At 37.8% G+C, this 25,619-nt stretch overlaps 1 protein-coding gene across 1 annotated transcript in view; it reads left to right on the forward strand.

Annotated features, from left to right (window-relative positions):
* The window catches only part of LOC121375120 (zinc finger protein 768-like), a 29,969-nt gene extending 18,448 nt beyond the window's left edge, over positions 1–11,521 (forward strand). Inside the window, exons 2-5 of the mRNA XM_041502365.1 lie at positions 5,577–6,286; positions 6,740–6,830; positions 8,931–9,128; positions 10,035–11,521. Coding sequence (XP_041358299.1) covers positions 5,577–6,286; positions 6,740–6,830; positions 8,931–9,128; positions 10,035–10,330 — 1,295 coding nt within the window. The 3' untranslated portion in view covers positions 10,331–11,521. The remainder of the gene's footprint in view (positions 1–5,576; positions 6,287–6,739; positions 6,831–8,930; positions 9,129–10,034) is intronic.
* Positions 11,522–25,619: the final 14,098 nt, after the last annotated feature.

Consider the following 25,619-nt stretch of genomic DNA (forward strand, 5'->3'; position numbering starts at 1 on the left):
GTAACCCAGTACAAATATTAGAACGATCAGAAACATGTTTAATATACAGCCACTAATATTTTATGCAGGAAAATATATTTGATATTTAATTACAATCGTTAAAAAGTCTCTGTTAGTCGATAACATCTTAAACATTGCAGCAAACTCAGGAATGTCCCTTTAAAATAAAGATAGTTCCGAAAATAGTGATATAGGTGCGATGAGGGAAGACTATTTTTTGAAATTCCAACCACAGACTGAATAAAATGAAACAATAGAATATGAATAGCAGCGTGCATTGGATAAGGAGGGGGGGGGGGGGGGCTGGTTATAGAACATTCACCAATGCAGCAAGGAATCTTTTATATACACTTTCCCACAAACATGAATATTCACTCTAGTGCCTGCTACCCAACTACACTAGAACCGCACCTACCCCAAAGTGACTGGGGTGGGGTGGGTCGTGGTGAATGAATGAATGTTTAACGACACCCCAGCACAAAAGTACACATAAGCTAATGGGTGTCAGAAAAGGTAACGGGGGCGGACGGGTAACAAATTAATTTTGTCACAGTAATATAGTGTCTACTTTAGTTAGACCTTTTTTATTTTTATTTTTATTTTTAATTAGGGGGTGATGGGGTATTATGTCCAACGCAAACAAATCACATATTCGGTCGAAGACTCCCACCAAGTATTACAAACGATTCTATTAAAAATACTGTTCAAGTGTTTAATTTTAATTAATAAACCAACCAGTCAACAAAGTACGAGTTTTTCCATCTATCCCTCCTCCCTCCCGCAAAAGAAAAACCTACCCCCCCCCCCCCCCCCCCCCCCCCCCCCCACCCCAATTTAGTAATTTCTAGTAGAGTCAACCTTTTGCTATTCGATAATAGTAGCATGTATTGTAGCAGCGGGTTTCCTCTCATATACTCAAAACCAAGTGTCAAAATAATAGTATCTTATTCACCAAATAGCCGTAGTTTAAAATATGAACATGTGCTCTGAAATAACTTTCCTTTTCTGGTATAGCCCTAAATTACCTATTTTGTTATTTATGCGATGTTTTTCATGTAAAACAATACCTACGCTTTGTAAACTGAAATAACAATGTAATTAATTACCATAGAAAATCGAACTTAGTGCTCACTTTCTGTAAGATTAAAGTTATAATATATTACTGACACATATGGAAAACAAGTGTATATAGGTATATAAAAGCAGTTATTTAGCAGTTCCTTTCTGAAGATAAGACAGAAACATGTAAAAGGATAGTTATTTCTTAAAATTGTTTTTTTAAATACATATATACTGTACACTTGTTTTCTTTTATCATTTATATATATATGTTTATAGTGTAGAAAATGAAGATAAAAGAAATCTTTACCGTGAAATAATTTAAAAGAGCACTTCAGTGCTATAAGGTTTAAAGTGCTCAACCTTTTTTCACGTCTAAGCGTGCAACCTGTTGTGCCTTTTGAAAAACGGTCAAACAATAAATGTTTAAACACGCCAAAACACAATAACCATAACTTCTAAACAAAATATGCTTTTGGAGAGTTTCGCCAAGTATTATTATAACAACACGCTAGGCTGGGTTTTGACCTTTACTAGGAGCAGTTTGTTTGTGCTCTCATTCTACGCGTGTCTCTAACGTTCTTAATAATTCAAAGCACTCATTATTAACAGATACCATCACCTGATATCTGAAGTATAAACTCGGATGCATGAAAGATATGAGGCGACAACGCGTCATATGGCAAGGTCTCGAAAAGGGTCCTTAACTGGTAAATATTTTATGAGGAAGGCGGTGTTCCCCAAGTGCTCATCAAGAAGTCCAGCTAGGGAACACTAAAATATTTATCGATGGATCTCGGCCTTCGTTTTTCATCTCTCGGATTCCCCGTCTCGCGTGGAATTAACCTCTGACCTCAACATCTTTAACTACGCGTTTGTAACTCGATTTGACAGCTGATACACGTATACGGGATGTTTTGGCCATAAAACAGCACGAATAATTTGTGTCGAAGTTAATAATCCCCTCAACAATGCATTCCGATACAGTGCAGGTAGATACGAGGAACGGACAATGAAGGCTTGTCCCCAGTTGTACTGGCACCGGAAACAAACAGGGGTCTGTCCTGGGTCCGATAACAATACGGGTTATTTGTGGAATAATTTCAAAAACAAAAACAAGTATTGGTTGTCTACATTTTGCCGTTAATAAAACGGAAGGTATTTGTATAGGTATTTAAAAAAGGTTGAGATTGTTTCATACGTGTTTATTCACATATATTTAAAATCAGATTCTCTGATATTTATTCCAGAAGAAAAACCAAGTATCAAACATTAATAATTAGATTGTTTGATACATTGTACATGGATTTTTTTCTCAGATATTTATTCTAGATAAATAAAAACATATAAAGCAAGTAAACGGATAACGTACAAAAATATTAACATATTAAAATATATATTAATTAATATTTAAATAAACATAAATAAATAAATAAGTGTATGACCCCCACATGGGGGATGATATTACCCGGTAAGCACTGCAGGTTCCGTGTACCCCGTGCTCGGGTGATACCGAGATAGGTCAACTGACAGCAAGCGTTGAGTCAAGTAGTCCCATACCGAAATGGAAATACTGCGGCTTTAACATTCATCTCATCATCCATGTTTGTAATATCCAACAAAAATGTCTTTGTCTCTGTGTTAAATGTTTGTCGCGTTAAAAAAAAAAATAATAATAATAAAAATAATAAGGCACCATACAAATCAAATAAGGCTACACATATTATACGATTTTATAACATGGAAGCGTGAAAGAATGTTTTGACTTTTTTTATTGGACCCTCATGGAAATAATAATTAAAAATATTTTCTAATGTAAATAGAAGCCATTTGGTTAATAATCAAATAATCTACGATTTTTCAAGGTGTCACGGCTTCATATCCTAATTTCACCACTAACAGCGTCTTCACTTTCGGTGATTACACAATTAAGACGCTGTTAACGTTGATACCAGGAGAAGGTGTTCTATCCGAAATTGCCGGGACTTCCTTCTCTGGTGGCATGATAGGACCGCGAGAAGGGTAAACAAATACTGTATCAAAGAGACGGGCACATCCTGGAGGAACAAAACATCACATTTCAGTAAAAAGATACAATTCCCAAAGCCAGTGGTCCGTTATAATTGCATATGCCAGCGTGGATTTCAATGTCTCCATCTTCGCCCTGGTAATCCCCTCACCGCGGGAATGCGATAAACTATCCGTTAGTAACATACTCGGCCAAATCTGACAAATTAAGCACACCGTGTGATTTGTATTGTGATGAGAATGCCACAGGAATTCGTTACTCGATTTGTCATTTTCTTTTGTATGGTTCTTTTTTTCACTTGCTTTCACACCAAGCTTTTTCATAGAAACATATAAATGTTCGAGTTGGACTTTCTGTACAAGTGAAATTAAAGACGTATATCAAAGGAATTTCCAGTCGAATTAAAAAACAATCTAACGACTTGTGTATGCTTGCTTGAGTACAATTTATTAAAATTGTGGTAAATAGGTTATTGTAAGTGAAAATGTAAAAGTGGAGGGATTTTTCTTTATCCGACAAGGTGGTCTCTTGGTTACATTTTTAACATAAATATACGCACAGACGGACATGTACATACGACCACAGTCACGTACGCACGTATCCATACGTAAACACACACATACATACATGCATGCGTGCATGTACATACATACATACATACATGCATACATGTCTCAATAGCTCAGAAGGTAGCGTGGCAAGTCTGCAATTTGCGGGCGATTCGGTGCCATAGGTTCGAGTCCCAGCAACGGCATGGGACACATTGTGAGGCCAGAAAGGATTTAATTATCCCCTGCACCAGTGCGTTAATATCAATGTATTTAACTGTCAACCTCGACATACACACAATATAATAGATATTCATACATAAATAAATACATACATACATACATATATACATACATGTACATACATACATACATACATACATACATACATACATACATAAACATACACACATTTTTGTTTTAATGAAAAGATGAATGATGGACCTTATTTCGAATTGTCTTGGAAATGGGTATTGCCTCTGCATACATTATTCCAACCTAGTAATTATTTTATAAGCGACTTAAACAATAAATAAACAGCAGCAAGTGTTTCTTTATATTTATATTGTTCAAAATACGTAGGGGATATTCCAACATAACAAGTTCTATAAATAGCAACTGGTGTTGAATATATCCTTTTTAGGAGTGATACTTTAAAGGTACTTGTCCTTCTTATAACATTGTGCGGCATTTCTGCCTGAAACTTAGTTTATTTCTTAACAAGCGATCAATGTAGTCGTTCAGTGGCCATTTTAGGCTCTTTCTCGTTCCAGCCAGTGCTCTACAAGTGGTGTACAAAAGGCCGTGGTATGTACTGTCATGACTGTGGGTTGAGCCTATAAAAGATCCCTTGTTGCTAATCGAAAGGAGTAGCTGATGGAGTTGTAGCAACTGATTTTCTCTCTCAGTATCTGTATTGACCTTAACCATTTTATGCTCGACCATATATAACTTTAGAATTTAAAAAATGTGTTGAGTATGTAATGAAATAAAACATTTCTTTCTTTCGGGTTTTGTTTGGGTTTTTGTTGTTGTTTTTTGGGGGGTGTGTGGGGTGGGTGGGGTGGGGTGTGTGTGTGTGTGTGTTGTTGTTGTTGTTGTTGTTGATTTCTTCCAAAACCCAAGAATGTCACATTCTATTTAAAGATAAGCGAATGCTAATGCTCGTGATCAGTTTAAGTGTTTTGAATTGTCCCACGTCTTAACGGCTCAGTGGTATGTATTTCTAAAAGTTTCTTACAAAAATACCAGCATCATCAAAATTGTGTCGAGCGCCAAACGATCATATTAGTACACTATACTACCTTGATCGTCTGTAGACACTGGAACAACTGAAGGTATATAGAAGTGAATATTCCAAGCCAAGAACATTGAAGCGAATTTACGAAGTCTGGGTTTGTCTTACTCGTATGTAACTACATGTATACACTTGCAATGCTTAAACACCTATCTCGCAGGATCGTACCACCTCAGTGAATCCGTTCAACTGAGTTTTTTTCTCGTTCCAACTGGTCAAAGACCGTGGTATGTGCTTTCCTGTCTGTGGGAAAGTGCATATAAAAGATCTCTTTCTGCATTAGAGAAATGTAGCGGGTTTCTTCTGCTGATTACGAGTCAGAATTATCAAATGTTTGACATCCAATAGCGGCTAGCCGATGATTAATTAATCAATGTGCTCTAGTGGTGTCGTTAAAAAACAACAATTAAAACCCTGTCATAAAAAACACCCCATCCAACAACAAAACAACCAACAAAAACAAACCAGGCTTCTTACATTCTGTCCTTTAAATTTTATTGCAAGGACATTTCAGAGGAATATATATGAATTTAAGACAGAATGCTCAGAATTAGTGTAATATCAACGAATATTAACGGCTTTCAAATTGAATTAAATACGTCACGATCTTTGTACATTTTTGTTTTATTTTGTTATATTTTAGAGGGATCATCAAGTCAGAAGGACATACACGGTACTCCAACACCAAACTATGGAGAATTACTGGAGAGTCCACAGGCAATCCATAGTCCCGAGAGTGTGTCCGAAGACAGACCTACTGAGGAGTTTTCACTCGGAGTTCTCTCCGGAACCAGACTTAGTCATGATGCCTTTCTCCCTGAGGCCTGCAGGACTGAATATAAACAGCCAGAGAAACACTATCCGGCCTGTGCAACACCCAAGAAAACACGCAAACGTCGACTCTTTAGGATGTTCCCCCCGTCGACCGAGACTTTTCCGTGTTTACCAGCACACAGTTTACCTCCCTTCCCAATGGCGCCGTTTCCTGCCAATTCCACCATAAGACATCCAGCAATGTACAGTCCGTACACTTGCAGCGTTTATCCTCACCCTGTTCCGTTCAGTCCGCCTAACTATGTCAGGGCGCCATTCTTTGTTGTTCCACTAGTGCACTCGCAGCCACGAAGCTGTTCTTCTATGATGTCATTTCCGGATAAACTGCCATCGCCGGTTGGAGTTCTGTCCCCTGCGGAAATACCATCCCCTTCCGGCTTGATCAAAGCAGACGAACCTTCGCAAACCAACGGTTCTTCGGGGTCAGGACGATTTCCCTATCCAAGACAAAATGGTGTCGCCTTCCTGGATACACCTGCTGTTCAAAATGCACCATATCATTCACCTCCCGCGCCTAAGGTTTGTATTTTGAATATATATATATATATAATATAAAGCTGAGTTACAGTAGAGCAAAATTATCTTCCATTGGATTTACATGAAAATTCATATGTCATTGGATGTACATTGAAGTGATTGTGTCATTGGTTGTACAGTATAGTGAATATGTCAGTAGGTTTACAAATGACAATAACATAATAGATAACTGAATGTACAGTAAAGAGAAGTTGACCTTCAATTATAGTAGAGCGAATACATTAGTAATTTAATATGTTATTGCATTTATATTAAAAATAATAATTGCACGTTTTGTGTCATTCACTCGGTTTACACATAGGACGTGATTGTAGTGATTGTTTAAATTAATAATTCTGCTGTAAAACAGCTGTTAAAACAAGCAACTAAATATGCAATATTTCCTTACTAAAAATATAAAAAAGTATAACAGTTACTGGTGTTTTTTTCCTTCAGATTATGAAAACGTCTATTGAAGTTGTTAACGGTGGTTTTGGAATAAAAAATCCTCTATTTGCTTCAGAAAAGGAGGGCGTTGGATCAGTAGGTGAGTCTGCTAATAGTAACGATTGTTTGTTTGATACCCCCTGTGGAATTCTAATATTCGACTGCTGAGTGTTAAACATAAATTACTGTACTACAAAACACCCTGCTTATACCCCGTATTGAACAGTTTGAGTCTTGTTTAGTCACAGCTCTAAAACTCTGCGTTTCGTCCACTCCCATTTTTGTTATTAATCAGGATCTAAAGTATTTGCAATAAAATGTCGCCTCTCTCTTTTTATGATCAGCAAGGGGTCTTTGGTAGACACATTCTGCACATCCGTGTACCTCAGGCTTTCGCATTACAGTCGGAGTGTAGTCAGTGGAACGAGAGAAACCCCCAATAGGTTCACTGAGGTGAAGTCAACCGAAATAGCTTAGCTGTACTTTAACAGAAAGGACTATTTATGAATAACACCCAGGACATTGTTTAGGCGAGCTGTCTGATGTCTGATATTAATGTAATTGTAATAGTGTTACTGGAACTACTACCAGGTAATATTTGCAATCATACCACGATGTCCTGCTGATGAAACGTAGAATTAGGAACCTCATAGAATACTGACCGAAAGGAGTACCAGTTTTAGGAAAAAACAAGGTCAATGTTCCACGTAAGAAGATACTCCTGGTTAGTACTGTGAAATCACTTTTATTCGTTGTGGTATAATGATCTTGTAATTTGTGAACAAAGTGCAGTCAACGAATTTAAGAATACAACGAAAATATAATACATGTATACATATAATTCATTATTCATGACGACATATAACCGTAAATAAAATGTGTTGAGTGCGTCGTTAAATAAAAAATTTCTTTCCTTTCCTTCCTTCATTACACGAATTTAACTATCCAAAAAACCACGAAAATTTAAGCCTAGGAAAAAAAAAGAAAAAAAAAGAAAGAAATGTTTTATTTAACGACGCACTCAACACATTTTATTTACGGTTATATGGCGTCAGACATATGGTTAAGGACCACACAGATTTTTGAGAGGAAACCCGCTGTCGCCACATAGGCTACTCTTTTACGACAGGCTGCAAGGGATCTTTTATTTGCGCTTCCCACAGGCAGGATAGCACAAACCATGGCCTTTGTTGAACCAGTTATGGATCACTGGTCGGTGCAAGTGGTTTACACCTACCCATTGAGCCTTGCGGAGCACTCACTCAGGGTTTGGAGTCGGTATCTGGATTAAAAATCCCACGCCTCGACTGGGATCCGAACCCAGTACCTACCAGCCTGTAGACCGATGGCTAACCACGACGCCACCGAGGCCGGTAGGAAAATAAAGGATATCACGGTATTCTGTGAGTCACACCGGTTCTCATGTTTTCAAGGTAGGTAGGCTTGTGACTGGATGGATGGCCGCATGTGAACAGAGTACAATAGACATGGCCAATGCGCCATGACTCATTTTTCCAAAGCCGTGGGATGTGCTAGGATAAGCTTTGAAAACTGCATAACATATAACTGGAACCTCCTAGAAACTTAGCTACAGAATCTGGACCCTTCCCCGCTCCCTGCCCCGCATAAGGTTCTACGCACGCGTTCGTGTTGACGCTGTAAATAACAAATTTATTATGATACGTATCGCGATACAAGGTACATGTACACACATTATCATACTACCCATCCCTAATAACAAGTACAATAAAAATGACGTTGTTGTTGATGATAATGGTTTGGGATTATTAATTGTTCTTCCAGTTGATATCAGCGCTCGCCTGATGCGCGATCGATCTCGGATCCATTCCCGTCGGTGGGTCCATTGGGCTATTTCTCGTTCCAACCAGTGCTCCACAACTGGTGTAACACAGGCCGTGGTATATACTATCCTGTCTGTGGGATGGTGCATATAAAAGATCCCTTGCTGTTAATCGAAAAGAGTAGCCCATGAAGGGCGACAGTGGTTTTCCTCTCTCAAATATCTGTGTGGTCCTTAGCCATATGTCTGACGCCGTATAACTGTAAATAAAATGTGTTGAGTGCGTCGTTAAAATAAAACATTTCTTTCTTTCTTTAACCGTATGTCTGACGCCGTATAACCGTAAATAAAATGTGTAGAGTGGGTCGTTAAATAAAACATTTCCTTCTTTCCTTCCAGCTGACATGTCGCAGCAGAGCTGGCTCCCCAAGGTGACTCTGCACACGTGTCCGATGTGCGCGTTCCAGTGTGACACCTCCAAGATGATGCAGACCCACCTCAAGTCTCACAAGGAGATCAAGAGGTATCTCTGCTCGTTCTGCGGCAAGGGATTCAACGATACTTTCGACCTGAAGAGACACACGCGAACCCATACAGGTAACACGGGTGGCCGCAGCACTAGAACGGGTGGGTGGGTGGACGGACGAAAGGATGGAACAGAGGACGAACGTTCGGGCAGTCGGATGGATGTTATGGAACGGATAGTTGCTTAATCAGGCAGATGGATGGGTGAATGGATGGATGGTAACATGGGTGATGTTGAAGAAAAAAAATAATGGATAAATGATGAATGAATGAATGGATGGATGGATGGATGGAGGCATAAATGAATGAATGAATGAATGAATGAACGAATGAATGAATGGATAGATGGATGATGAGTAAGTGGATGGACGGAAGAACGAACGAACGAATGAACGAGTGAATGAATAAATGAATATATTTTTGAAAATATTGACCTAAACTATTAATGGATCCATAAGGTTCCCCTCTACTAAACAAAGCATACAATAGCCACCTCTTTGCCAATAGTCGTTAATTCTGGTGCTTTCAATACTATCTCTGCCTGATACTGAAATTTTACCTTGGCAGTCCTGCATTCTATTAATACTGTATTATGTTCTTTCATGTTCTTCTGTCTTACGATATTCTGTCGTGTTGTGTTCTGTCCTGTTCTGTTCTGCTCTGCTCTGCTGTCTTAGAATATTCAGTTATGTTCTTTCTGTCTTACAATATTCTATTGTGTTCTGTTCTGTTCTGTCCTCTCCTGTTCTGTTCTGCTCTGTTCTGCTGTGTTGGAATATTCAGTTATGTGTTTCTGTCTTAGATATTATGTTGTGTTCTGTCCTGTCCTGTTCTGTTCTGCTGTCTTGGAATATTCAGTTATGTTCTTCTGTCTTACGATATTCTATTGTGCTCTGTTCTGCTCTGTTCTGCTATGCTCTGCTGTGTCCTACTCTGTTCTCACGGAGCTATTAATATTACATCATTCTATGTTCGTAGGTGTGCGCCCCTACAAATGTGATATCTGTGGGAAGGGCTTCACTCAGCGCTGTTCGCTGGAGTCTCACAGTAAGAAGATCCACGGAATGCAGTTCGAGTTCGCCTTCAACGAGCGCCGGGGAAAGGTCTACGTCTGCGAGGACTGCGGCCATTCCAGTAACGACCCGGAAGTGCACTATCTGCACCTGCGCACGACGCATCCAAACAACCCCGCAATAATGAAATGCCACGACAGAAGACAGTTTAAGTTTGTGGAGACCATAGAAAGCCGGCTGTCACAGCAAGTGTCTTGCTGACGTTAGTAGTCAGTGTGCACTGGTATATATACCAGTGACTAGATTCTCGTCCGAGATCCTGAGGTCATAAGGTCTATCCGCCTTAGCGGAAACATCGAAGTATTTCATGATTCGACAAGTGCTAATCAACTGCTATAACTGGTCATGACATGAGCTGTCCTTTAAAGGAAGTGCATAGGTCTCACTATACAGATGGTATCTGTCATTATAACTCGTGTTAAATTGCCCAACTTTAAAACAACATTGCCTATTGAATGGGTTCTTGTTGGCACTAACTACATATACCATTTAGAAGATTTTATATCTTCGCGTATTTGTTCTCCAAAGTGGAGAATATTTACGTGTTATAATACTCCCGCGTGACCCCATGACTTTGCTGCAATACCTGTCTTTGCGGGTGGTACAAGAACCCATTAACACCGGTCTTCTGTTCCGATGTGCATCCATCCTTGTACTAAAAGTGTTCTAAAACATAAATGCAGCGAGCCAGAAGATAAACATTTTCAACTATAAACTTTTAATTCTTTCCTGCTTGATAGACATGAATATGTGTACCACAACAATTGTTTAGTTAAAAACTATTCTCGGCCATAATGTTTGAACTCCTGTCGGAAGTAAACTGTGTAATGAGACCACATAAAAGACATGCAAAGGGTAGCTACGGTGGCGGGTTTCTTCTCATACTATCTGGACCAGGTGACACAATTACCATGTAACAAACAATGAGTTGAGTTGACATTATTAGTGAAAATAACACGTGTCTTTCGGTTTGTTCCAGTGAAGATAAGTGTGTGTTATATGCATTCCTGTTAGATATTTGTATTGGGAATCAGTGATGTGAATTTTCTTCCAAGAATGCTACAGATATTCATTTGTGTTAGCTATTGCACACTTTATAGAGTACTGTCAAAATATTGCTAGGTTCTGTTAGATACGAGTTTCTGCAAAAATAAATCACTAGCGCCAATTGTCATGATGCAATTGCCACCATCCCCAAATATCAGGACCCGTTCCATGAAGCGATCTTAGCGCTAAAATCAGCTTAAGCGCATAACTACGTTTTGCATTAACGTGATCTTAGTGCTAAGATCGCTTCGTGGAACGGGTCCTGGCTCAGATACAATATATACTGACACACAATGAAAACGCAAAAACAACTTTTCATTGCAAATAACGACAAACTATTAATGAATTGATAGATAATGTAACATGACATTAATGACTGGTATTCATTAGATACATTCACATGGAAACATGGCCAGTTATCATGAGTAATCGAGTTGCATTCGTAATCGAAAAGTTCAAACCCCCCCCCCCCCCCCCCCCCCCCCATATCAAGGTCAGTATCTGGTGTGTCCACCATTGGCCCGTGAGCATGCGTGAAGACGACGGGGAAAGGATTGGCACAAACATCTTAAATAAGCCACAGGAATGTTCTTCCACTCCTCCTGCAACGCCTGTGCAAGCTCATCGACGTTACGCGGTGGTGGCTGGCGGTGACGTACACGACGTCCTAACTCATCCCACATTTGTTCAATTGGGTTCAAATCCGGTGAAACGGCGGGCCAGTTAATAACGGTGATACCGGGTTGTTGCAGGAATGCCTGGGTAATTCATGCAGTATGTGGACGGGCATTGTCTTATTGAAACAGAAGGGGACCTCCTGGTCTTCGGTGACGGCGCAAAAGTGGCTGGAGAACTGGTCTTAGAATAACGTCAACATAACGCTGGGCTGCAAGGTCATCGTGGACAATGATGAGATCACTCCTGAAATCACAGTTGATTGCACCCCATACCATCAGACAACCGCCGCCAAACCGTGCACGTGCATTGCATGCAGCATGATTGAGCATGTAGTAAACGCATTTCACACCATTTTTTTGTATTTCTGCTATTGTATATGTAACGAGAACAAAACCGGGATTAAAACCCAGACAAAAGTACCAATCAATGGCTTCCTCTCATAAATTGTTATTTTAAGTCCAATAAATATATTTTTCATTAATTACAACAAAATATTGAAAAATATCTCTTTTGCGTTTTCATTGTGTGTCAGTATGCTAATGTGTATGGAAAACTGCTTGACATGTGATAAGTGATATATTGGTAGTAAATATGAGCGAAGGACAGCAAGACCAAAGTTGATAGGATTAACTCCACCAAGAGAAAGAAGCGGTTTGTGGTCACGGCCCTCATAAATCGTAAAAGCGCAAATTTTTTTTGAATTGCGATATATATTGCAACTTCGTTTTTAAAGGGACATTCCTGAGTTTGTTGCATTATAAGATGTTTCCGAATAATAAAATATTTCTACAATTAAACTTACATATTAAATATACTTTCTTGTCTGTATATTCAATATGTTTCTGGTCGTCTTAATATTTGTAAGAAGCCCAAACTGGATTCTGTCTTCAAATAATTTCGTACGTACGAACAAATAATATTTTAGAAAAAATAATGAAATTTAACCTAGTAAAAATATTAGAACGATCAGAAACACGTTTAATATAAAGCTACTAATATTTTCATATTAAAAGTTGCAGCAAACTCAGGAATGTCCCTTTAAAGGGACTATCCTGATCCTGTAGCCATTTACCTTTTCCAATGTTTAATAGTTGGGTAAAGGCATGTATTATGGACATAATTCGTTCTATTTCAAACGTTTTACAGGTTAACCCACTGCCTATTTATAACTACAAACTCAGAAATGTCCCTTTAAATTTAACGAATTTATTAAAACGTTATTATTGTTGTTGTTGTTGTTGTTGTTACGTTGCAATTATTTTCTGGTTTATTTATTTTATTCCTACAGTGTACGAGTTAAAGATTGCTTCCATTGAAACAAATATATATTTCTAGCTAATCACAATGTAGCAAACCAGCGAAAACACTTCGAAAACAGAGGGTAAACATGTTTACAATATATTTTTATAGATTACGTAGAGCGTGTTATGTTCATTACGCATGCTACTGTATTAATGGTCATGGCTGTTGTTATGCAATCATAGTCGGGTCTCATTTAGAAAACAAAATATGTGCTTATTGATCTATGTGCCAGTATTTCTTTAGAATTATGTCGAACATTCTTTTATTTTCGAATTTGTTCGGTGTTGAATCCAAAAATAAAAATACATTACCCATCTGAAAATAAAATGTTTACAGAGTAAATATGTCGAAGATCCGTGGACCGTCTACGAAATTAGAAATCATTTGTATATACATTTTTTAAACGATTGGGATGTTTTAAAATAATTTTTGTTAGACCATTGTCTGCCTTTTAGTTTTCAGCCATTTTGAAATATAAAACGTAAATTAGGTTGAACATCTTTGTTGGGCCATGCCATAAAGTAAATGATGACACTACTGACATCAACGAAAAAAAAGTTCAGTACAATAAGTTCAAAACATTTTAGCAGTATAAATAAATAATTATTTATGTTTATACCATTTAATTATCTCTAATATCCATATTGGAAAATTTCATTTCTGTATGATTATGAATTGTAATTGTACATGCATGATGGATACAGTACTCATTTTCAGTTTATTTTAATCTTACATTTGTTTGTACTGGACATTCTTTTTTGTTTACCAAAAAATGAAGGCCATTTATTCTTCTTCACTACGACATTTTAATTTTTTCTTCTTCATTGTGTACCACACATGCAACAATTAACCTTCACAAGTATTTCACAAGGTGCTCTGAAATATGAGAACGTATTTATTGAGTCTCAATCGTCACATTATACCTTGCAAAAATAGACAACTATATAAAACGTTATGAAAGTTTCGTTTCCTATTACATTCGCAATGGTATCAATTATCCGTAACACAAAGCCTTTGATCGATGTAACCTCGAGTCCAACATATAAAAGTAAACCATCTGAAGACAGGTATGTAATTCTACAAAGGACCATTCATTTTTTTTTCAAAAGACTAACACCAACTCTTCCTATAGTGTGTCTTAATGTTCTTTATAAAAGAAGATCGCTAACCCATAAGGATTCTCGAATGTCTGTGTCATTTTGATCGTTATTGCAAACAAAATATAAGTAGCATTTAGAAAGGTTGGTCGCCCACATTCAGTAAAATGTATTTGTAAAAAAACGTCTAGAGGCACAGCATTGTGCTCTTTTGACCCGAAACCATTGTGATGATGTCAGGAGTATTTATATTTTCTAAATATGTTGTTAAAGCAATCTGATTAAAATCTGCTTCACAGGGACAATTTCACAAAACATCGTAAGCCTGTTTTCTTTTTCACATAAACGTAAATCAACGAATAAACCACAATTCCTCTTAGTATTAAAATTACAATAAATATAGTTTGAAGTGCACATACTTAATTTTCTTTTGTGCTTAAAACGCTCCATCTTCCGTAATGGTGTAATGTTCGGCATGAAATAGATGTTAAACACCTGTAAACGTATTGCCGGTATAACTGCTAATTGCAGACGTAAACTTACGATGATTTGTAAAATTGGCTTGTGCCTGTAATTAAGGACTCGGTGCAACTGATTTGAATCAGATTGGTCGTTAAAGCTGCAATCTCGTGTCTATAATATTGGTCCCGTGTAACCATTTAGAACATTCAGGGGCCTAGTTCATAAAGCTCTCTTGTCGTCCTTTTGCTTCACACTGCCAGATCGCAAAGTTGTGAGATTTTATTAATTATACCCCAGTTTCTTACCATCCTACGACATCTTGGCTATCTCAGACATAGGATGGTTTTTGTACTGTTTTATGTTAGGCGCATTTTTGAAATTGCAAGTGTCATATTTCGATATTTTTTGTATGTAATAAATAATTAGATATTAATTATATAATTAATTCGAAAACATCAAAATTATAATATGTTGCAATTCGCCATAAAACAACGGCTTCCTCGAGAATCCGGGAAGGGGGGGGGGGGGGGGTGTATGAAGTACCTAGAAAAAATATTTATCGCATATTCATTGAGCAATCAGTTCTTAATCAATGTGGATATGCAATTCAAATTCAAACTATGACGTGACCTTTCAACCGGTCGGTCACTGTGTATTGGATTTTGTAATAATATAAATTACATTAAATAGGACTGATTATTCTAGTAGGCGTGTAATTCAAGGTATAATCTTCACGTTCCACAAGAAAAATTAATAAATATGTTTGATCAAGGTGTAACTTGGAGACTTGTCCCTTTAAAATACACTGCGACAGAATTGTATGCACTGTGAAGACAGCCAGTGATAACCGTTGATTACGATAACACATGAGTTTATTAAAGGGACATTCCTGAGTTTCCTGCAATTTTAAAGATGTAATCGACTAACAGAGACTTTTTAACGATTGTAATTACATATCAAATATATGTTTTCTGCATAAAATAGTAATGGCTGTATATTAAGCGTGTATTTGTACTGGGTTAAATTTCATTTTATTTCCTAAACTATAATTTTTTCGTACGTACGAATTTATTTGAAGACAAAATCCAGTTTGGGCTTCTTACAAATATTAAGACGACCCAAGAAACATTGAATATACTGATATTCTAAACAAGAAAATATATTTAATATGTAATTTTAATCGTAGAAATATTTTAATAGTCGAAAACATCTTACAATGCAACAAACTCAGGAATGTCCCTTTAATACAGTAATTGTTTTTATTTTACGTGAGGTGAGATTGCAGCTTTAAAGAAATGTGGGATAAAAATAATATTACATGTACATATAATTATATGGTTTAGTGCGCATGTAGTAGTCTGTAGGGTAATTAACATAATAGATATTTATGTGTGTGCTTGTGTTGGCGGATTAGTGCAATGACATGAGCTGGGGATAATTACTAAGATATTAATATGTATACCATTCACTTATTTAAATGTATTAAATACATTAATTGTTATTGGTCTTAAGTTATTTGTTCGTTTATTATATGGCATATACAAATAATTGTTGTTGTGCATGTGTGTAAAATTTAAAAAAAATAAAATATAAAGAAAAGAGAACCATGTTTTGTTTAACGACAAACAGCATATAAAGTTTGTTTGTTTTGTTTAACGACAAACAGCATACAAAGTTTGTTTAACGACAGCACAAGAGCACATTGATTTATTAATCATCGGCTACTGGATATTTATTTTAAAATAGCGCTTCAAAAGGGCGGAGAAGAGTCATAGAACCGTAAGTTTGTTCAGAATGTGCACGTTAAACATTATGATCTCACTTGACCTCACTTGACCTGATCTCACAGGACCTCCGGCCATCCTCTGTATACGCGATATATTAATGTGATGATGAACTATTAAATAAATTGAAACTAAAATAATTAGCCTTCATCAAGACTGAAAATATACTAGCTGAAATAGGCCAAACGATAAAGTAAACAAATATTAAATAATAAAAAAAATAATTTCAACTTCACACGGACGGATGGCAAATTTGTCTATGTAGGTGGTTTAGCGTTAAAAAAGACACTTACATTATTTAAAGGTACACCCCTGCGTGTGCTGTAACCTCACCGTGGTGCAGGGGTTTAACATTCTCTTTGAGAATGGCCAATACAGCACAAAATTGAAGTTTTGAGTAAAATTCAGTATCCGTAAAATTCTGTGATATTTGTGTTTTTGCACAGTTCTTTACACTGTTCTTTACACTGTTTTTGTTTAAACGTTGAATTTTTATATTGATCATCACTTTATTTATTTGCATTACCATAGTTTGACACCCAATAGCCGATGTATTTTTCGTGCTGGGGTGTCGTTAAACATTCATTCATTCATTAAAGGTACACCAAAATACATTACGTATGGCAATACTCCCACCCATTAGTTGCAAGTTGACGAAACTATTATATGTACTCCCCCCCCCCCCCCCCCCCCACACACACACACATACAACATACTATATATTCATATGCTACACACTGGATTTTCATTTAGCCAAACAGCAAAAATAGCGGTACATAGACGATTTTCGATTTAGCTTTTTGGCGAATTAGTAATGGAATATAATATATTATTATTATTATTCGCCAAATTCACCAAAATCCATCCTCTCATTGAATTCCCGTCTCACCGCTAACATACGGAAATAAAAACAGGCAAACAAAAATTCACGACAATGTGTTTCATATTAAACTGCAATTTTCGTTCACGTAAATCCCACCCTACATCAACACCACTTAGCAATAATAATAATTAAAACATTTTGTTTTAAATAAGAACAAAAAAAAAGAAAAATAACTTCCATGCACAACAAAAACAAACAGCAAAAAGAAAAAAGAAAGAAAGAGAGAGTGCAATTGCTTCAATACATGATTTATTACAGATGTGGTACTCGAAGCATCCTTGGAAAAACATACACAATAAAAGGACTCGTCGATCAATAACGGTCCGTGAGGGCCACACATGGGATGCCGGGTATACCGGTTTGGGAGAGAGAGAGAGAGAGAGAGAGAGAGAGAGAGAGAGAGAGAGAGAGAGAGAGAGAGAGAGAGAGAGAGAGAGAGAGAGAGAGAGAGAGAGAGAGAGAGAGAGCTGTGTTTATAAGTTACACGATGGACGATTAACAACTCTTTCAGTTTTAATGGATTAAATTATTACACCTATTTATATTACGTTTTGTATTTAAAATATCGTTGCTTACCTTTCATGTAAATGAACGTCAAACGGAAATCCAAACAAGAAATATGGTATTAACATTCCCATAAATATCGCAACATAGTGTCAGTTGGTGAACAGAATAGGCATGTGAGCTATCATGCACGCACACGCACAGAAACACACGCACACACACACACACACACACACACACACACACGATAATAGTTACTTTCCTAAGAGATCATTACGCGCAAGTGATTATGACGTCATAATCATCTACCTTTGAGCTTGCGTTTGTAAGTATATTAGTTTTCTTCTTTTCTTTTTGTTCTTTTTCTTTTCTTTTTTCTTCTTAAGGGCAGCTGGGTTTGAATTTTAAAATTGTTTTATATATTAACATATACCTCAACTAATTAAGGCCAGAAGATGTCATCTCCGTTTTTGTCGAACGTAGGTTAAGTCTACTGCAGTGGTAGTTCGGTACTATCCTATCTTATATTAAAGGGACATTTCTGAGTCTACTGCAGTGGTAGTTCGGTACTATCCTATCTTATATTAAAGGGACATTTCTGAGTCTACTGCAGTGGTAGTTCGGTACTATCCTATCTTATATTAAAGGGACATTTCTGAGTCTACTGCAGTGGTAGTTCGGTACTATCCTATCTTATATTAAAGGGACATTTCTGAGTCTACTGCAGTGGTAGTTCGGTACTATCCTATCTTATATTAAAGGGACATTTCTGAGTCTACTGCAGTGGTAGTTCGGTACTATCCTATCTTATATTAAAGGGACATTTCTGAGTCTGCTGCAGTGGTAGTTCGGTACTATCCTATCTTATATTAGAGGGACATTTCTGAGTCTACTGCAGTGGTAGTTCGGTACTATCCTATCTTATATTAGAGGGACATTTCTGAGTCTACTGCAGTGGTAGTTCGGTACTATCCTATCTTATATTAGAGGGACATTTCTGAGTCTACTGCAGTGGTAGTTCGGTACTATCCTATCTTATATTAGAGGGACATTTCTGAGTCTACTGCAGTGGTAGTTCGGTACTATCCTATCTTATATTAAAGGGACATTTCTGAGTCTACTGCAGTGGTAGTTCGGTACTATCCTATCTTATATTAAAGGGACATTTCTGAGTCTACTGCAGTGGTAGTTCGGTACTATCCTATCTTATATTAAAGGGACATTTCTGAGTTTGCTGCAGTGGTAGTTCGGTACTATCCTATCTTATATTAAAGGGACATTTCTGAGTCTGCTGCAGTGGTAGTTCGGTACTATCCTATCTTATATTAAAGGGACATTTCTGAGTTTGCTGCAGTGGTAGTTCGGTACTATCCTATCTTATATTAAAGGGACATTTCTGAGTCTACTGCAGTGGTAGTTCGGTACTATCCTATCTTATATTAAAGGGACATTTCTGAGTCTGCTGCAGTGGTAGTTCGGTACTATCCTATCTTATATTAAAGGGACATTTCTGAGTCTACTGCAGTGGTAGTTCGGTACTATCCTATCTTATATTAAAGGGACATTTCTGAGTCTACTGCAGTGGTAGTTCGGTACTATCCTATCTTATATTAAAGGGACATTTCTGAGTCTGCTGCAGTGGTAGTTCGGTACTATCCTATCTTATATTAAAGGGACATTTCTGAGTCTGCTGCAGTGGTAGTTCGGTACTATCCTATCTTATATTAAAGGGACATTTCTGAGTCTACTGCAGTGGTAGTTCGGTACTATCCTATCTTATATTAAAGGGACATTTCTGAGTCTACTGCAGTGGTAGTTCGGTACTATCCTATCTTATATTAAAGGGACATTTCTGAGTCTACTGCAGTGGTAGTTCGGTACTATCCTATCTTATATTAAAGGGACATTTCTGAGTTTGCTGCACTGTTTAAGATGTTATCGACTAACAGAGACTTTTTAAATATTGTAATTACATATCAAATATATTGTTCTATATAAAATATTAGTGGCTGGATATTAAACGTGTTTTTGATCGTTCTAATATTTGTACTAGGTTAAATTTCATTATATTTCCTAAAATATAATGTTTTCGGACGTACGAGACAAAATCCAGTTTGGGCTTCTTTCTAATATTAAGACGACCAGAAACACATTGAATATACAGCCACTGATATTCTAAACAAGAAACTATATTTAATATGCAAGTTTAATTGTAGAAATATTTTATTAGTCGGAAAAATCTTACGATGCAGCAAATTCAGGAATGTCCTTTTAATTATCTAAACCTAACTTTTGGAAAAAAAAGTACTTCTTAATACACGATAAACTGTGCCAGTCAGAATGTGTTATACTTACTTACCCACCAACCGTAAAAACATGTTACAAGTGAAGATAAATTTGGTCCGATCCCTGCACTCCCCCCACCCCCCACCCCACCCACCCACCCCCTGACAGAAAAAAAAAGAGTTCCGCTCCAAGGGAAAAATAATGCGGAAATATTTGGCCTGAATTGTAATTACCATTTTGAATTTTATATGTAAAATGCAGGAAATTGCATTTGAAGACATCTCCCCTGCGCGTGCTGTAACCTCACCGTGGTGCAGGGGTGTAACATTTTCTTTGAGAATGGCCAATACAGCACAAAATTGAAGTTTTGAGTAAAATTTAGTATCCGTAAAATTCTGTGATATTTGTGTTTTTGCACAGTTCTTTACACTGTCCTTTACACTGTTTTTGTTTAAACATTGAATTTTTATATTGATGTTGATCATCACTTTATTTATTTGCATTACCATAGTTTGACACCCAATAGCCGATGTATTTTTTCGTGCTGGGGTGTCCTTAAACATTCATTCATTCATTCATTGAAGACATCTAGTGTTTAACATTTCCCTAAGAACCGTCTAAAATTGAGCCAAACCAGTTCAGCTAAATTGGTACATACATAACATTTTTGTTATGATTGTTATTATTTGCGAGTGTAGGCTAATTGTAACGAATTATTTTAATGGATCGTACAGTTGTTAATGTTTAGTGATTGTTTCATTTTACCAACAAATTGCTACATGGCTGTGGTGTAGATATATTCAGCGTGCATTATATATATTGTAGAACGAAAAAAAAAAAAAAAATGTTTTATTTAACGACGCACTCAACACATTATATTTACGGTTATATGGCATCAGACATATGGTTAAGGACCACACAGATTTTGAGAAGAAACCCACTGTCGCCACATAGGCTACTCTTTTACGATAGGCAGCAAGGGATTTTTTATTTGCGCTTCCCACAGGCAGGATAGCACAAACCATGGCCTTTGTTGAACCAGTTATGGATCACTGGTCGGTGCAAGTGGTTTACACCTACCGATTGAGCCTTGCGGAGCACTCACTCAGGGTTTGGAGTCGGTATCTGGATTAAAACCCCCATGCCTCGACTGGGATCCGAACCCAGTACCTACCAACCTGTAGACCTATATATATTGTAGAATGCAGAGAATTGCATTTCAGGACATTTAGTTTCCGAATCTCCCCGAATGTACATGCCCACTACCTACACCAGGAGCTCTCGCGCTTTGTGCCCTCGACTTCTATGAGTTATACAAACAAAGTTATAACCACTCTCCAATTTGTCCACATGCTTCCGCCGTGTCTGATATATACTGTATAGTGTAGTTAATCCTGCTCGAAATTTGGTGTCACCACAGGCCCGTACGCAGAAATGTATATGGGGGGAGGGGGACTGGGGTGCGTAATCGACGGCCCAAAGGGCCAGAGTTGCTAGGGAGGTCCGGGGGCATTTTTTTTACACATCCACGGACGGACCTCGGCAGACTATGAGGGGGGGTGGGGGGTGCGTACGCACCCCTCGCACCCCAATGCGTACGGGCCTGCTGACCAGACAGTGTCATCAAAACTATTTTTTCCTTAAAAAAGATATTTTTAAATATGATCCATACATTGTAGATTTAGGCCTACTGTTTGTCATTCGCTCGAGTTGTGTCAATCTCCTTATAGTCAAATCATTTGGTTATCAGTTGAGTATTTAGTTTAATATATTTGTATTAATTAGTCAAAACATTGTCAGGTTTAAAACACGCAATTACATAAACAATTACATTAATAAAAGTTAAGTTGTCTAGAGAGGTCAGTATACCAAATTATTTTGGGGGAAAAAGCCTTCATACCACCTCCACACACATACACACACACAGGCAAACACACACACACACACACACACACACACGGAGAGAGAGAGAGAGAGAGAGAGAGAGAGAGAGAGAGAGAGAGAGAGAGAGAGAGAGAGACACACACACACACACACAGACAGACATACAGACAGACAGACAGAGACAGAAACAGACAGGGACAGAGAGACAAACAGAGAGAGAGACAGAGAGACAGAGACAGAGAGACAAACACAGAGAGAGAGAGAGAGAGAGAGAGAGAGAGAGAGAGAGAGAGAGAGAGAGAGAGAGACACACACACACACACACACACACACACACACACGTCACGAGCTTCGCACCTCCGGCGCTTACCTCTCTCTTTTCTGATTCAAAGTCGACCCCCTCACTTGACACGCTGGTTACGGTCGTGACACTTCCTAGGCTCGTAGGATCGGGGGCGAGGGCAGTAGCGTTGGTTTGCGGTGCACTCCCACTGGAGGATGAAAATGGTCAGGTTATTTTGTTGGGGGCCTACTGTATATAAATAAAACATTTAAAATCGGTCTTGTACCCCGAAACACACACACACACACACACACACACACACACACACACACACACACACACACACACACACACGAGACCATGCCCCTCCACTAGAGATTGTACCCTCACCCCACCCACTTCACTCCAGATATTGTTCCTACTGGCCTGCTTTCTGGCTGTAATAAGGTCGACGTATAATTAATCACAGGTTTCACTACACAGGTGCTCTCTTCCACTGACACCCATGTCAAATTGCCCCCGACATTAAATCAAGATTTCTAACAAAACGGATTCTCGTTAGCATTAATTATAACGACAGACACCTGTTCAGAGGTATTTTATGTCTTCATCTATTTTACTCCAAAATGGAGAACATTTACGTCTCAATGTTTTCCAACATGACCACGCCTGGTTGTAATATATATCTGCAGAAACCGATATGTGTCCTTATATTACAGGAACGTTAACGGAACCGATTTATATCGGCCACCTGGAGCATAATTCATTAAACTCTCGTAACTTTGCGATCTCGCAGAGCAATTTGAAAAGACACTCGCAAGGACGATGTGATGTTGTTTAAAAGAGTTTAAGAGAGTTTTGCGAATTAGATCCCTGGAGCCTAATTCACAAAGGTCTCTTAGGCTCTGCTAAACAACAAAGTCTTTTAGCATTGCACTGCGAAGTCGTAAAGTTGCGAGCGTTTGGTGAATTAGGCCTCTGGTCTACGTTCCTCGAAGCGATCTTAGCGCTGAGATCACATTAAGTGCAAAACATAGTTATAAGCTTATGGTGATCTTAGCGCTAAGATCACTTCGTGGAACGGGACCCTGGTCTGCTACAGACCCAAAAGTTAAATGCACAATATTATTAAAATATCATGGGGAAAATCCAAGCAAAGCATTTTAAAATTAAAATAATTTTAATTCTTCCCAATTACTAGAAACGAGGATGTGCAGCACATCAGTTAGGCAATATCATAGACTGATCTAACGAATAACTTCTAACTCGGATTTAAACAAGGTCATCAAATATTACTTTATCTGGTCAGTAAATGCAAGTAATTTTATTTCACCCCCTACCACAGAACCCATATCATATGGGTCGTCCCTACAAATTTCGTAAAGCATGGTAGATTAAACACTCGGGGGGCATTTAAACAATATCAGGGTATTTGTTTTTTCATTAAAAACACAAAAAATAATATAGAAATAAAAATAAATGTATTTAATGTGCTTGCTTTAATAAATGGATGACAAAATATATAAATAAAAAAAGGCTTGTTTAATCTTCAGAACAGCATGGCGCTGATTAAGACAAGATGACTCTAGACTATGGTGCCGCACCCTGCGAAAACAAGCTACGCATGAAACATATAATAAGACTTAAACACCTGTAAAAGTAATCACTATAATATTGTGCAAAATTAGTGGTGACTGAAACAAAATTCTGTTATTTTAAAATTGAACGGCGAAAGGTTTGCACATTCTTCAGTTGTGTTGTAGTATTCATATTCATGGTTCACAGATTGGTATGTATACTATTATGGACTATTTTAGCCATATCGTATTAAAACTGTCACCATAAGGTTTATGGAATTCAATGTGGTTCATAGTACTACCTAAAGCTGTCCTTGGAAGTTTGAAAATATATACAGCCTGCTTTCTACTCGAATGTCACGTTCGAACCCGACACCACGTCACAGTAGAACCATGAAACACGATTGGGTTTTTGTCTCCCTGTTCGCAAATCCTCTGTTGAAGATGGATACAATTGATAGCGTCTCGGAAGATTACCGAATGACCTGGGCCTGAATTTTCTCCTCCCAGCGGTAGTCCCTAGCTAGAAGATTGCAATTTATTGCCAAAATAAGCAGCAATTCCAGAACCTAAATTTCGTGTCACTGGCATGCCTATGGAAAACGGTTGTTTACTACCTCCACACCTCGTGAAAGATTAATATTTGTTTTGGGTGAGGATATGTCAGAAGACAACAACGAAACAAAAAGTAGATATTTTGTACCATCCCAGCACATCATCAGGGATAATTTACTTCTGGATTTATTCGATTTGTGGCCCAACAGGTGGTCGTATAGAAGCTGTTTAAGCTGCTCTTTCAATCCTGGATGAAGAGATTAACCTGTAAGATGCACTAAGATTGGTCATTGTGCTCGGTAGTTTATTTACTCATATATCATGTCTTGCTGAATATATCCCGTTGCAGGCCGTCCGATTCATCCGTTGGTCTGAGGCTTAACTTGTTACTGTGTTCTTTTCTAAGTACGGTTAAATCTACCCCGTGTCAAATCGCTGCGATTAACCCCATTAAATAATAGATTATTTCGTATTATTCAACGTGTGGTAAAGGTCGTTAAAAGGAAGCCTGGATAATTACGAATAGTTGTGAGACATCTTGTAAATGGCGACCTATCTCTAAAGGTCGCGTCAGGTATTGCTCCATCCGTACAGAAGCGCATATGTTTTTCTTTGTGTAAATTCCACCTGTACAAAACGACACATACTGTAGGTCGAAGGGATGAGATTTATAAACATGTTGGAATAAACAGTTTATATTTCACGAATTTATAAAGCTGTAAAGTGTAGACATCTATATGTAGAAGGGAATTTACGAAGTGATCACTGCGGCTTCCTATACGACATGTGGTCACAGACCACAATTAATTACGCTATATGTTTCTATATAGCGTCAGTGGTTATTACATTTTTATTAATATCAGCAGGCCCATGGATTTTTGTATGTACCTTTGCCTGCCTGGGGGACACTGAAAAGGACAAGCCCTGTTGTCCAGCTCTTTCTCCCAGGATAATGGTTAAAACAAACACTCCCACCAAACCTGGTCGGAGTACACTCATTTTACACAAAAAGCACTACTTTTGCATGGGCCGGAATTACCACAAACAAGTCTTCAATGTCAACCAGTTACATATGTTTACAAACTTCAGTCAACTAGTTGCCACTTTAAAGCTGTTTGCCATGAAATAATCACAGTCAAACAGCAGAT

Source organism: Gigantopelta aegis, chromosome 6 (assembly GCF_016097555.1).
Source record: "Gigantopelta aegis isolate Gae_Host chromosome 6, Gae_host_genome, whole genome shotgun sequence".
Taxonomy (NCBI): Eukaryota; Metazoa; Mollusca; class Gastropoda; order Neomphalida; family Peltospiridae; genus Gigantopelta; species Gigantopelta aegis.